This window comes from Dipodomys ordii, unplaced genomic scaffold, assembly GCF_000151885.1.
Source record: "Dipodomys ordii isolate 6190 unplaced genomic scaffold, Dord_2.0 Scaffold83, whole genome shotgun sequence".
Classification (NCBI taxonomy): Eukaryota; Metazoa; Chordata; class Mammalia; order Rodentia; family Heteromyidae; genus Dipodomys; species Dipodomys ordii.
Window position 1 is genome coordinate 690303 of NW_012267299.1, and position 15107 is coordinate 705409.

Sequence of the window (15107 nt, forward strand, 5' to 3'; positions counted from 1 at the left end):
CACGACCGGACTCCCCTACCCCCCCCCCAAAAAAAGAATCTCTTCTCCAGTTAACCAGCAAAAAATGCTGGACTAGAGACATAGCTAAAATAGTAGATGGAGTTGGGAAGGTGGCTCAGTGGTAGAGTGCTTGCCTTGTATGCATGAGGCCCTGGGTTCAATTCCTCAGCACCAAATAAGCAGAAAAAGCTGGAAATGGTGCTGTGGCAGTAGAGCACTAGCCTTGAGCTGAAGAGCTGAGGGACAGTGCCCAGGCCCAGAGTTCAGGCACCATGACTGGCAAAAAAAAAAAAGGAAAAAAAAAAGGTAGAGCTCCAGCCATAAACAATAAAAGCTAACAAGAATAGGAGGACCTGATTTTAGGCAGGCATGCACACTCATGCACACAAACACACACACATACACACACACGTAGACACATTCAAATATTAATGAAAAATAACACTTATTTAAAAATTTATTAAGCCTGCCTTTTATTTTTTCCAATTTACAAAGATAAGATTTTTATTTATTTATTTATTTGGGTCTGGTCGTGGGCCTGACCTCTGGGCCTGGGCACTATCCTTCAGCTCTTCAGCTCAAGGCTAGCGCTTTACCATTTGAGCCACAGTGCCACTTGCAGCTTTTTTTCTTGCTTATATGGTGCTGGGTAATCGAACCCAGGGCCTCATGCATGCAAGGCAAGCGCTCTACCACTGAGCCACCTTCCCAACCCAAAGATAAAATTTTTAAACGTTTCACTTATCCCACAGAAAATTTTAACAGGAAAATTCTTGCACTATAATCTGCTGGAAAAAATAAACACTGATGATATAATTTGTATGGTTTTTTTTTTTTTGGGTCCGGTCATGGGGCCTGAACTCTGGGCCTGGGCGCTGTCCCTCAGCTCTTCAGCTCAAGGCTATCGCTCTACCACTTGAGCCACAGCACCACTTCCGGCTTTTTTCTTTTTGCTTATGTGGTGCTTAGGAATTGAACCCAGGGCCTCATGCATGCAAGGCAAGCGCTCTACCACTGAGCCACCTTCCCAGCCCCTGATGATATAATTTGTATAAAACATCTACCTACATCATTCATGTCTATATGACCAAATTGTTCTAACAAAACAATTTAAAGCTTTAACTTTTTAATTCATAAAAATAAAAAGAGCCAGGCACTAGAGGTTCACGCCTGTAATCCTAGCTACTCAGGAGGGTGAAATCTGAGGATTGTGGTTTGAAACCAGCCTGGACAGAAAAGTACATGAGACTCTGATCTTCAATTAACTAACCAAAAAAAGGTGGAAGTGGAGCTGTGGCTCAAGTGGTAGAGCACTAACTTTAAGCAAAAAAAGTTCAAGGACAGCCCACAGGCCCTGAGTTCAAGTCCCAGGACTAGTACACATACACAGAAAGATCTGGTAAACAAATCTTATAGAGTGTTCTAAAAGTCAGAATGCTGACATTTTAAATTGATTAAAAACAGATACTATATTTGATCTTAGCCAAAAGGTGGAGAAACAGTTTAGGAGACTGACATTTTAAAGAAATTTTTAGAGCTACAAACTTTAAAAATGATAGCTAGATGATTACAACCATCTACTATATTTTTCTTAAAACATACATTAAGACAATATTTTTCTAATCATGAAGAATATTAAAAGATTCACCTATTTCATTCAGAGTTCAAAGTCTTGCTGAAGTGATTTGAGAGTGAATTGTGCAGGCTAATTTGGAGGGTGTTGTAAGAAAAGCGTTGTCACCAACACCTCAGTGAATATATATTAGTTTACCTCTTAGCTGATGAAAGAAGAGAGATTAATTATAAGTGTGATTACCTTAACCTCATCTGGTGTTTCCCTGAAGTGCTAACAGGCCACAATGACAAGTCCTTTCAATGTCTTGTGGGACAAAGGCCATTGAAGTATTATCTGGGGAAATGGAATCTGATTCACTGTTTATTAAAGTGCTAGACTTAGTGAGGTTAACATCTGTGTAGTATGTAGTGTGTGTGTGTGAGTGTGTGTGTGTGTGTGTGTGTGTGTATGTGTGTGCTGGTATGCCAGTATTGGGGTTTGAATCTAGGTCTTGGGTGCTGTTTATTAGCTTTTTCACTCAAGGCTGGCGTGCTTCTACTTGAGTCACAGCTTTACTTGTGGCTTTATAAAAAAAACTAATTTATTTACTTTTATTACAAGACTGGGACCTGAACTGGGTACCTGATGCTTTTGCATATTGGCTAGTACTCTACCAACTGAACCATGCCTTTAACCCCTCTTATAATATATTTGATGACTTTTGTTTGTTTATGTGGTACTGAGGAATTGAACCCAGGGCCTCAGGCATGCTAGGCAAGCACTCTACTACTAAGCCATATTCCTAGCCCACTACTTGTGTTTTTTTTGGTAGTTAATTGAAGATCAGAGCCTCACAAAGTTTTGTGCTGAGGCTGGATTTGAACTGTGATTCTTTGTCCTGAAAAGTAGTTCTTAACCGTTCACCTCTTGCTTTTTGTGATAGAATATTAGTTCAGCTTAAAATTGTGTTTAATACAGATGATTGAAATGATTTTATTCAATAAGGGCAGAGAAACATTCATGTGTACATAATTTTGTATGTCACAAAAAAGACAGTAATTTGGGCCTGGATGAAAGTGGGCAGTTTGTGCCAGAACATAAAATATTAGAGGGAAATATAAACCTTGACCTACAGAGGAATTGTAAAGGAAGAAAGGAATTTTATTTTCCTTGATTTAAATATCTTTCTGAAGAGAAGCTACATAAATGAGATAGTGTTCTAGCAAATTTCTGTCAGTTATGATTATCTTTGATAAAGATAACAAGGAAAAATAAAGCAGCTTACAAAATCTTTACTAACAAATTTTATATTAATATGAAGTTAGAATGATAAATTAGTCTTATGAATAAATATGATATGGCTTACCAAACCTTTGTATCTTTCTATATTTACTATAGGTATATTCACATAATGTATCTAAATCTTCTCTGATAAGTTTTTTCTTCATTTAATGTCCCAAGATTCTAAATTTAGAAATAGAAACAATATTTGCAAGATAGCTGTCAACCTGTGCTTTGAGAATAGCATTTAGCTGTTGATATATGTTTTATGGAAAGGCCTTGAAAACTTTTTTCCATTTTTTCTCTTTTTTCTTGTAGACAGGTCATCTCACTGTGTAGCTCATGATGGCCTCAAATTTCTAATTTTTCTGCCTCAGTCTCCTGAGTGCTGAGATTACAGGCATGCACCACAGTGACCAGTGAAGGCTTAGAGCTATGTTAATATCTTTATTGTCTTGAATATGTTCTCTCTCAGTGGACATATTGTCTGTTTATGAAACTATTATGTAGGTGGGTGCTGGTGGCTCATGCCTGTAAACCTAACTACTCAGGAGGCTGAGATCTGAGGATTGTGGTTGGAAGCCAACCTGGGCTGAAAAGTCTGCAAGACTCTTATCTCCAGTTAATTACAGGAAAAAGCTGGAAGTTTCTAGCCTTGAGCAAAAGAAGTTCAGGGACAATTCCCCAGGCTCAGAGTTCACACCCTAGGACTGGAGGGAAAAAAAGAAAAGAAACTATTACGTAGAGTACCACAATTGAGAATCTATTTTCTGAAGGATATTGTTACATTAGACATTTATTCTCCTGATCCTGCCTGTTTTTTTTTTTTGTTTGTTTTTTTCTGGTCGTGGGGCCTGAACTCTGGGCCTGGGCACTGTCCCTCAGCTCTTCAGCTCAAGGCTAGTGCTCTACCACTTGAGCCACAGCGCCACTTCCAGCTTTTTCTACTTATGTGGTGCTGAGGAATCAAACCCAGAGCCTCATGCATGCAAGGCAAGCACTCTACCACTGAGCCACCTTCTCAGCCCCATCCTATCTGTTTTTAATAGATGTATATCTAGTTCTTCTAAGCTTGGTGCTTCTAACTTCCAGAACATCATGGAGAGCCATATTGAAAGGTATACCAGATACCACCAATGCTACAAATTGGTCCTCTGTACAGGCTTCCTGGCTGCTGTCCTTCAATATCTTTCAGATTTTCAGTTCTGACCAAGTCAGTACTTCTGGATACCAGGAGTCCAAAGATTCTTTTCAGTTCAGCACAGTTCAGTACAGTACTCTATGGTAATCTTCCCCACCATAAATGATTTTGGTGTCTGCCTTCATGACCGTGGTTTACTAGCAGTAAGGAAACTAAAATCAGGCTTAGACATCTAGCTTTGGAGTAGAGGAGCAAACAATTCAGGGGTTTAAAAGTCTGAGATTCATGATAAAAACTGGTTGAAGAAAACTCTTTTCTTTTGGCCTTAGTAGTTTCTCAGTGATGCAAGGTTCTAAATTTGCAGATAAGACTTGATATAGTTATATAGGTAAATCATCCTCTGGATGTCAATAACCAGGCCAAATCTAACAAGACCAGCCTTTTTGTGATAAAGAATAATCTTTGAGGGAAAGCAGGTGTAGCTCAAGTGGTAGAGCACCATCCTTGTGTGAAGAGGCCAAGAGGCTCTGAGAAATCAGAGGCTCTGAGTTCAAGCCCATGTATCAGTGCGCGCGTGTGTGTGCACATGCGTGTACACTCACACACACACACACACAGAGAATATCCTTAAGAATGATTTGTGATTCCAAGACAGGAAACTATCAGAGAAATGAGCTGAAATATCTGGAAACAAAAAAAACAAAAGAGGCAGAAGGACAAAGGCTAAATGTTTTCTTTTATATGTGGAAGCGAGATCTAAAAAAGTAAACATCTACATAACCACATACAGGACCATACATATATGCTGTCTGTGTTTGAGGGGATTGTAACGAGGGTATAGAGGAAAAGAGAATGTTTGAGAGTGAACAGTGTAAAACACATTGCATCTGTGAATGAAAATGAAACTCGTTGAAAGCTCTTGAATAATGGGGGCTACAAGGCATGGCATGGGGAGTGAAAGTACACAAGAGAGTCAATCAGGTTAAAAGCACAGTGTATGCACGTGTGAAATATCACAAGTGTCATTGAACAATTTACACTTGAAAATGAATCACAGGAAGGTAAAACAGATTCTGTCTGGGGTGTCAGTATGTGTGTGTGTGATGGCAAATGAAGAGGTTGAAGGAAAGTTAATACAATCAAAATACTGTATGCACCTGTGTGAAAAACAGCAGTGAAACCTGTTGCAATTGTTTTGGGAAGTGAAAGGGATAAGGTATTGGGACAGAGGAGGTGAGTCGGATCAAGGTAAACTATGTGCATATGTGGACGTGTACTACTAATTGATGTATAAAAAAGAAACAAAGGAGACATATATTTTCAACACAATAGTGGGGAGAAGGTCGTTGTTCAATTAATTCTCATTTGCTTATATTGGCCAGCTCAAGTTTATATTGCTTACAACCAAACTGACAGAACATCTACTTTCCAGATGAAGTGACTAGAAATCAAGTCCCACACACAGTGATGAACTTCTAGCTTATGCCTCTATAGATTTTGGGGAAATAAGAATTTATAGTGCTCCTTTAGTGGAATTAGGTGCCATCTCACTTGTACTAAGAAATTGACTTTTCTTTCATGCAGAACTTTTCTTCCTAAAAAGCCAATTTTGGAAATAAAAATACCCTAAATACACTATAGAAATGACCATTATTAAACCTGTGTTGATAGATTTGTAGGACAGAGAGCTGAAGCTAAAAATCCTAAAGAAATTAGTAACAAACTTTTTTGTTGTTGTTGTTGTTGTTGTGGGGCTTGAACTCTGGGCTTGGGTGCTGTCCCTGGGCTCTTCAGCTCAAGGCAAGTGCTCTACTGCATGAGCCACAGCACCACTTATTCTTTATAGTGCCAATACTGAACTAAGGGCCTCAAATGCTCTCCATTGTCTTTTCCTGCTCAAGACTGGTTGCCTACCACTTGAAGAGCTCTACTTCAGGCTTTTTGCAGGTTAACTGGAGATGTCTCACAGATTTTTCTGCCTGGGCTGGCTTTGAACTACAATTCTCAGCTCTTAGCCTCAGGAGTAGCTAGGATGACAGCACCTAGTGGCAATAAACTTATATAAGTAATAAAACTAGAATGCAAACTGACAAAGCTTTATTTATAACATCATTTTGTAAACAAGTACACTGTGCACTTTTTAATTCAACAGTAACACTTTTTTCCCTATGGATTTATAACCAATCCTACATAGACTCAATGGAAATACAAGAGTAAGGCTGAGCAGGGCAGAACATGTATGAAAGTGTCGAATTACAGAGATTGTACAAAGACAGATAGCCATCTGTATGATAAAAATTTACATGCCATAAAACATTAATTTATAACTTTAAATATACAATAAAACACATTTATAAAAAATTGCCATTAATTTTTTTAATAAACCAGTGAATTACCAAGAGGAATAAAAACTTACTAAAAAATCAAAAAGTATTGCAACTGAGGTAAAAATTTATAAGTAAACAAAACTATCATTTATAAAGACCAAGAAGGGAGCAGAAGGGCCGACAGCATTTCTGAGGACTGGGTCATTCCTTAATATTCTGAAGTAGTTTCAGCAAATGCGACTCAATAACCTGTTGAACTAGAACAGACAGATCAGTTTATCGCCAATGCTTTTCCAAAATAAACATACATCTAAGTAGGACACACACATAGTTTGATGGCAAGTATTGCCACACAGTATTCGGGGTGGAGAATGCAAGGAGATGGGGAAAGATGAATGGAGGGAGGAAGGGTGGGCAAATGTAGCCATTATGTTCAATGTCCATTATAGAAAAGTTAAACTACATCACTTGAGGGCATGGATGGGCTTGGAAAGATGGGGGAGAAGGATGGAAGGGGTGGCATTGCTCCAGAGGCATTGTACTCACAATCTAATATGTTGAATTGAGACCCCTTTGTACAACTACTTAAAATTTAAAAAGGCATTTTTAAAAACAAACCTTTGTCTGATTAGTTGTGCAAGTTACTGGACTTTCTGTGCTTAAGATTTTTAAAAATTTTAAAAGGGAAGAATTCAGAAAGCACAATGTTGTTCTATGGTTTTTCTATAAATAGTTGCCATAAAATATAAGTAAATCTTGCTAGTACATGTGCACTTTTCCTCCAGTTCTCTTGGGGTTATAAAAAGTATGCGAATCAAATTCATTTCTCAACTGTGTAGAAATTTATTTACCTGCATTTAAAAGCATATGTCAGGAGTTAGGATACCATATAATATTTTATGAGTATAAGTGATGAAAATGTTCAGGTCACTAGCATGTACAATTTATAAAGCTTTACTTGTTTAAAAAATTCAGAACTACTTACCACTTCTGTAGCCCAAGGCTACAGCTAAATCCATAGAATTATACCCAGAGTCAGTTTCAATTGTTGGGTCTGCACCATTTTCTATAACAAAATAGAAAATTTTATACAAATAGAGTGAAAACATGAATCTATGTTGTTCTGTGGCTGGCTCAAGTGCAAATAGTTGGTTCGATTTTTAGGCAATTTGGAGGGTATTTTCAGGTGGCCACACAGAATCTACTTTGGTGGGCTAGAACAGCACCACTTTAAAAAGGCCTGTTGAAGCTCATCAACAATTAAAGGCACAGTCTGTGCATAAAGAGCCTGTGCAGAGAAAACAACAGCAGATTCAAGGGTGAGACCAAGGCAAAAGCAGGGAGAAAGCTCTTCCTGCAGATGTGCTGTCTGAAAGAGCCACTTCTCTTGAAGGCATCTATGTGGTAGTAGCTGGCCCGGAAGAACAGCAGTAGGATTACTAGCCAGTGATTCTCCTAACTCGTCAGAGAGGGCCAGATTAAAAAATTAAAATCATCACATGGCACTTCCTAAATATTGTTTCCTTTTCATCTGCTTACCTAAGAGCATTTTTACACATTTCACATGGTTTCCGTGTACAGCATAAAGCAAAGGTGTCCCTCCATTCTGCCAAAGGAAAAGGTGATTTAGAGGTTTAAGGTTTGCAAGGGTCAATTAGCCCTGAGTTCAACCTCCCTATTCCCTCCTAAAAGAAGCCAACTAAATGCCGCTGTGGGAATTTTTTTTATTAGAAATTGGCTTGTAAAAGTAGTTAAAGATAATTTTTTTATTTTCTGAAGAAGACTTAAGTCAGAACTAATAGTTGAAGTTGTAAAATTATCTTATTCTTCCAAGTATTTAATTACAAATAAATAAGTGAATTGATAAATAAATAAGTTAAATCTCCTAAGTACTTAATAAAATGTATGCTCCCCTAGACCAAATGAATTCAGAATTTGTTACAGCAATTGTATCTTTGGTACATGGACTCACCCAGTCATACTCATTTACATCAACTCCACAGTCGAGCAGCATTTTGACAATGTCTGTGTAGCCTTTACTACATGCTAAGGACAGCGCACTTTCTCGACCTTTTCCTAAAAGTTGGGGATCAGCACCCTGGCATGGGAAGTGGAGATAAAAAGACATGCTATTAATCTCAACGAGAACATTTTTAACTTATGTCAAAAATAATAACAGTTCAGCACTGAAGCCAGGTCATGTCTTATGGTTTATTCATTAGTACTAAAATTGTGTGGATGCCGTTCTTCTTTTTCCTTCCTCCCTATTCTGTCTCAATCCTAATTCTCCTTTCACTAGAGTCAAGTCACAGTTTCTCCAGGAAGCCTTCTCCTCCATGGCTGATCATACTGCTGTTGTCGTTGCCCTGAGAGGGATCTGGACATTAGGTTATCTCTCACTGCTCTGTGTAGGATTAACACTGCCTTCCCAACTACGTCCAAGTTCCACAGGAATATGAAAGGCATTCAAACATTTTTATGTCCTCCATCATTGTGTCTAGCTGGCTGGAGATACAAAAACTATAACTAAAGACTTGAGTGAACTTAAGTAACTATACATATACATTTTCTGAGGCATTTTCCTTACATTCTGAAGTAGAAACTCTACCACAGCTATTTGCCCGTGTGCTGCAGCCCACATCAGAGGAGTAAATCCTTCTTCATCCGTGTGATTGATAACATTTTCTATTTAAAAGAAAAGCAATTTTTGTGATCTAATTTAACAACCATGCATTAATAGTACTATGAAATCACTGGCATTCTAAAAACTTGATTAGCTGCTTTAATAAAGCTCATTTTCTTTGTAGAAGTTCTATTATGTTTTTGAAATTGGCCATCTGAAAGTATTACAATGTGCTTTGGTCTACATGCTGGGTTCATACACCATATTCCTTATAGCACAAATTACTAGACATAGCATCATACAAGGTATAAAGCAGTCAACAGTGGTCTCAGAGAGTTTAAATTATATTTCTCACTTTCTAGTAGTTTGGTCCTAGGTAAGTCAGTTAATTCTCCTAATCACAGATTAATTAGCTTTGCTAATATATAGTTGGGAGGATTAACAAGGAAATGGTATAAAATGGCCCGTAGCATAAACTGAATATATACTACTATAAAAACTCTAGTATATTTTAAAAGCTATCTTCAGCTTTATAGCTAACATTGCTGCTTGTGAATTTCTCTTATTCATGTGGATGTTAACACAGTAGAGTATGGATGAAGATTGAATAATCTGAATAATTTGAATAATCTGAATAATCTGACATGGAAATCCATTTTCTCCACCAGACTTACAGTCTACTAGTTTTGATCTACACTTTTTTCCTCCTAAATTTATTCAATAGATTGAAAGGGAATATTTCCAAAACCAACAGAAATATTAAGTCTTATAAAAGTGACATGACTCTTTGATCTTGCTCCCTACTATCAATAAACCATGTTGGGACAACTGCCTAGCTTGATGAAAAATGAAAACCACAGTAATAAATATCTAGATCTTTATCTCAGTATACTAAAATATATTTCATAAGAATCAAAGATTAAAATGAATAAAGAAAAACGTCAAACTTCTATAATAAGAATAGTTGGATCTGTATGTAATCCTGGAATAGAAATCTTACCTTTTTTTTTTTCTTTCCTTTTTTTTTTTTTTTTTGGTTGGTTGTGGGGCCTGAACTCTGGGCCTGGGCACTGTCCCTGAGCTCTTCAACTCAAAGCCAATGATCTACCACTTGAGTCACAGCACCACTTCCAATTTTTTCTACTTATGTGGTGGTGCTGAGGAATCCAACCCAGGGCCTTATGCATGCAAATCAAGCACTCTATCACTGAGCCACCTTCCCAGCCCTAGAAATCTTTTCTAAAAGCCGGGTACCGGTGGCTCACGCCTGTAATCCTTGCTACTCAGGAGGCTGAGATCTGAGGATCACGGTTCAAAGCCAGCCCAAGCAGGAAAGTCCAATGACTCTTATCTCGAATAATCCACCAGAAAACTGGAAGTGGCACGTGGCTCAAGTGGTAGAGTACTAGCCTTGAGCTGAAGAGCTGAGGGACAGTGCACAGGCCCAGAGTTCAAGCCTCAAGACAGCCAAAAAAACAAAAAACAAAAAAACTTTCTAAGCAGGGTAAAAATCTCAGAAATCATATAGAAAAAAAGTGAATTTACCACTATGTTAAGCCTTTATTCAAAGCATTGTAAAGGAAACAGGAGAAATTAGGAAGAAACTATGGGCAACATAAATCACAAAAAGCTAATTCCCTTAATTTATAAATCAATATATTATAGGCAGTTCATGTAAAAATAAATTCAGAGATCAGCACTTAAAAATATAAATGAAATTACTCTGAGGTACCATTTTACCCATGGATGAAAGTCTGATACTGTTCTATGTCAGTGAGGATATAGGGAAATACAAACTAACTCTAGAGGGAAGGCAAATATCTGGCTATTTTAACAATAAAAATTCAGGGAGAGGGGCGTGATTCAGTGGTAGAGCACTTGCTTAGCACATGTGAGCCCTTGGTTCAATCTTCAGCACCATAAATGAATGAATAACAAGTGAATAAATAAATCTCTATTTCCTTTGACCCAGCAAATCTACTTGTGAACATTTAACCAATGGATGTATTTTTAAAAGAATGCTAACACAGTCCTGCCAGACCGGGCAGGAAAGTCCGTGAGACTCTGATCTCCAATAAACCACTAGAAAACTGGCAGTGGTGCTGTGACTCAAGCAGTAGAGCTGAAGAGTGCAGGGACAGTGCTCAAGCCCAGAGTTCAAGCCCCACGACCAACAAGAAAAAAAAAAGGCTAAAACTATAAAAAGTTGTGAAATAGCTGAGCATGGGAGTACACACATGTTAATTCCAGCAATTGGGAGACTGAAACAGGAGGATTATGAATTTGAGGCCAGGTTGGGCAACACAGAAAGACACTACTTCAAAAAAAGGGGTGGGGGAGGAGGAATAATAGAAATAGAAATGTTTCCTAAAAAAAGTTTCTGAAAAATACAAGCAACTTACAATATTTGCTTCTGGGGAAGACTAGAAGGTAAGGGAAACTTTTTGCTTTTTGTTACATATATGTATTTATATATACATATATTTCCTTTTAAAAAAATGTTTCAAAGAACTTTATTTAAAAGACCAGGGCTCAAAAACTGGAGGCTTGGAGGCCTTAGCCGCCTCCTTCTGAGTCCGCTGGGTGAAAGGGACACAAATAAACCTTCACGGAACCTGGCCCCTGGAGGAGGGGTGAGGCGGTGCAGGGGCCGAGGGAGGAGGGTGGAGAGCAATCTTCAGCCTTGTTGCCGCCTTCCACAGCTGGTGTACATATATTTCTTATATGTAATATCTTCCTGGTATAGCTAATATAACTCCTTTCGTCCTTATACTTTTTTGTACTAAAATAAAACAATAACAACCTTAATCCTATTGAGTTTGTTTAAAATAAAGTCTTTGAAACTAAGCTATTACCTTGTTCAATCCGCGTAGCCAGATAAAGCATCTCTCCCTGAGCTGCCAACTGGTGCACAGACAGAGCTGAAACAATAACACAGTATAATGTTCACCGCAGGGCCCATAGCCACTGTCCTGTGGCGCAAGTTTCTGCAAGAAATTTATTTCCCAGAACAAAACTATCATTTTAGCAGAATAGATATTTTACCATAACAAAACTATCATTTTAAAAAAATGAGGGGGGAGCCATACACTGGTGGCTCACGCCTGTAATCCTAACTATACAGGAGGCTGTGATCTGATGATCACTGAAGCCAGCCTGGGCAAGAAAATCTTAAGAGACTCTTATTTTTCAATTAACTACTTACAAAAAGGCCGGAAGTAGAACTTTGACTGAAGAGGTAAAGTGTTAGCCTTCAGCAAAAGGTTCAGGGACAGCTTTCAGGATCTGAATTCAAGCCTCAGGACCAGCATAAATCAAACCAAACAAAACAAAAACCAACAGGGGAGTACATCCTGACATTCTGCATGAGAAAATTGACTCATAGGTTTGTAGATGGTAACCTTACATCTGCAAATTGCTATTTTCAATGAAATTTATTTCAGAGGAATAGCTTAGGCACTTGGGCACTTGTTTTGTTATCGTTGGTTGTGGGGCTTGAACTCAGGACCTGGGCACTGTCCCTGAGCTTTTTCACTCAAGGCTAGTGCTCTACCACTTTGAGCCACTGTGCCACCTTTGGTTCTCTGGTAGTTAATTGCAGATAAGAGTTTCATGGACTTTCCTGCCCTGGCTGGCTTTGAATGGCGATCCTCAGAGATCATCCTCCTGAGTAGCTTAGAAGTACAGCTTTGAGCCATCAGTGTCTCACCTCCTTTGTTTTCTTATAACTTGATTACATTGAAGTATTATTATTATTATTATATACTGGATTTTGAACTCAGCGTCTTCTGCTTGCTTAGTTTGCTTGCTGGGCTACAGCTCTACCACTTAATCCATGCACCCAGCCCAGCTTTCTGCTGCTTTTTTTTTTTTTTTTTGGGTCCGGTTGTGGGGCCTGGGCCTGGGCGCTGTCCCTCAGCTCTTCAGCTCAAGGCTAGCACTCTACCACTTGAGCCACAATGCTACTTCCGGCTTTTTTCTTTTTGCTTATGTGGTACTGAGGAATCGAACCCAGGGCCTCAGGCATGCAAAGCAAGTGCTCTACCACTGAGCCACCTTCCCAGCCCCTCTGCTGGTTATTTTATAGACAAAACCTCCAGATTTTTCTTCCAGGTTGCCTTCAAACTGTATTTCTCTGGGACCTCAGCCTCTTGAGAAGCTAAGGTTATAGGCACAAGCCACTGGTGCCCATCTGAAGTCCTAAATTTAAAAAAAAAAAGTTTGAGGGGAGGTCTTATTGTGTTGCCCAGAATGGTCTCAAACTTTTTAAGGCTCCAGCCATCTTCTACCTCTGCCTCCTGAGTAGCTGAGACTACAGGCCTATGCCACAATACCCTGATTTTACCCTATTTTTTTTTTTACCTCTCAAACCATACATATATCTATCTATCTATCTATCTATCTATCTATCTATCTATCTATCTATCTATCTATATGGGCTTGAGGGGCTTGAACTCAGGGCCTTGGCACTGTCCCTGAGCTCAAGGATAGCACTCTACCACTTTGAGCCACAGTGACATTTCTGGTTTTTCAGTGGTTAACTGGAGATAAGAGTCTCACAGGGACTTTTCTGCCAGGGCTGGCTTTGAACCATGATCCTCAGGTCTCAGCCTCCTGAGTAGCTAGGATTACAGGCGTGAATCACTGGTGCCCAGTCCTAAATATTTTTAATCCAAGACTCCATGGGTTTTTCTGAACATTAAGAGAGATGAAATCATAAAGAGAAAACTGACCTTGACATAATTGAGAGTAAGCCTATTTAGCTACCTAGCCATACAATCTTAGATGGTTTTGTTTGGAGCATGAGGGATATGAACCAAATGGTCTAAAGGTTTTTGTTTCTTTTCAGTTGAATGACTGGAATATTTTAAGAAAGCTCTTGAGAGTTCTCTTTTAAACAGTTAGTATTGCATGACTATTTACTTTAGTAATATGAATAGGTAGCCTTCATACACAAAGAAAAGACCTGGGATATAAATACAAGACTATTAAAATGAACCAGAAATGGCCAATTGGTGGGGTAAGAGCCCTAGGAGGAGACTTCTAGCTCAACCTGTATGCCATGAGACTCAAATATCAGAAAGGATTTAGTATTTCCAAAGTAGAGATGTCAAGAGACTGTATAGATACACTAACCATATAGATACACTAACATTATTGTTTTAAAAACAGTTACTAATATCAAATTGCTAACTGGTTATTTTTCATTCACATACCCATAGTGCTCAGAATATTTTCTAAACAGAAAAACTTTATTTCTTCTACAATGATTCAGTATTAAAAATTACGGATTCAAAGTTTTTAAAATGTGGGGCTGGGAAGGTGGCTCAGTGGTAGAGCGCTTGCCTTGCATGCCTGAGGCCCTGGGTTCGATTCCTCAGCACCACATAAGAAAAAAGCCAGAAGTGGCGCTGTGGCTCAAGTGGTAGAGTGCTAGCCTTAAGCTGAAGAGCTGAGGGACAGCGCCCAGGCCCAGAGTTCAGGCCCCACGACCGGACCCAAAAAAAAAAAAAAAAGACTATTGAAATAAAGCATTGGAAGCTAATAGAAATTAGATATTTGTGGGACAGGGAATATTAAGCAAGTTTCTTTGAATAGGAAGAAGAATATTTTTTTCTCTTATGGTTTTGTGTGTGTGTGTGTGTGTGTGTGTGTGTGTGTGCGCGCGCTGATCCTAGGACTTAAACTCAGGGCCTGGATGCCTCCTCTGAGCATTTTTGCTAAAGGTTACTTGAGCCACAGCTCTACTTGAGTCACAGCTCCATTTCCAGCTTTTTGGTGGTCTATTGGAGATGAGAGTCTCATGGGCTTTTCTGTACTGGCTTCGAACAGTGATACTTAGATCACAGCTTTCTGAGTAATTGGATTACAAGCATGAGCCACTGGTGCTCAGCTTCTATGATTTTTAAAAGGTACAATAAAACTTTATTAAAAAATCTTTAAAGACTAAGTAAGATTTTTTTAAATGGTATGTACTCTTTTAAAATTAGGTATATAGTTTTGGTTTCTGTGAGGTTCTGAAAAATTGTATTAAAAGACAACCTCCAGGGGCTGGGAAGGTGGCTCAGTGGTAGAGCGCTTGCCTTGCATACATGAGGCCCTGGGTTCAATTCCTCAGCACCACATAAGCAGAAAAAGTCAGAAGTGGCACTGTGGCTCAAGTGGTAGAGAGCTAGTCTT

The 15107-nt window shown here is 38.8% G+C and overlaps 1 protein-coding gene across 1 annotated transcript in view; it reads right to left on the reverse strand.

Annotated features, from left to right (window-relative positions):
- Positions 1–6066: 6066 nt before the first annotated feature.
- The window catches only part of Ankra2 (ankyrin repeat, family A (RFXANK-like), 2), a 28125-nt gene continuing 19084 nt past the window's right edge, over positions 6067–15107 (reverse strand). Inside the window, exons 4-10 of the mRNA XM_013025293.1 lie at positions 12726–12733; positions 11783–11848; positions 8892–8989; positions 8277–8402; positions 7844–7910; positions 7290–7370; positions 6067–6561 (exon numbers count right to left, since the gene is read on the reverse strand). Coding sequence (XP_012880747.1) covers positions 6506–6561; positions 7290–7370; positions 7844–7910; positions 8277–8402; positions 8892–8989; positions 11783–11813 — 459 coding nt within the window. The 5' untranslated portion in view covers positions 11814–11848; positions 12726–12733 and the 3' untranslated portion in view covers positions 6067–6505. The remainder of the gene's footprint in view (positions 6562–7289; positions 7371–7843; positions 7911–8276; positions 8403–8891; positions 8990–11782; positions 11849–12725; positions 12734–15107) is intronic.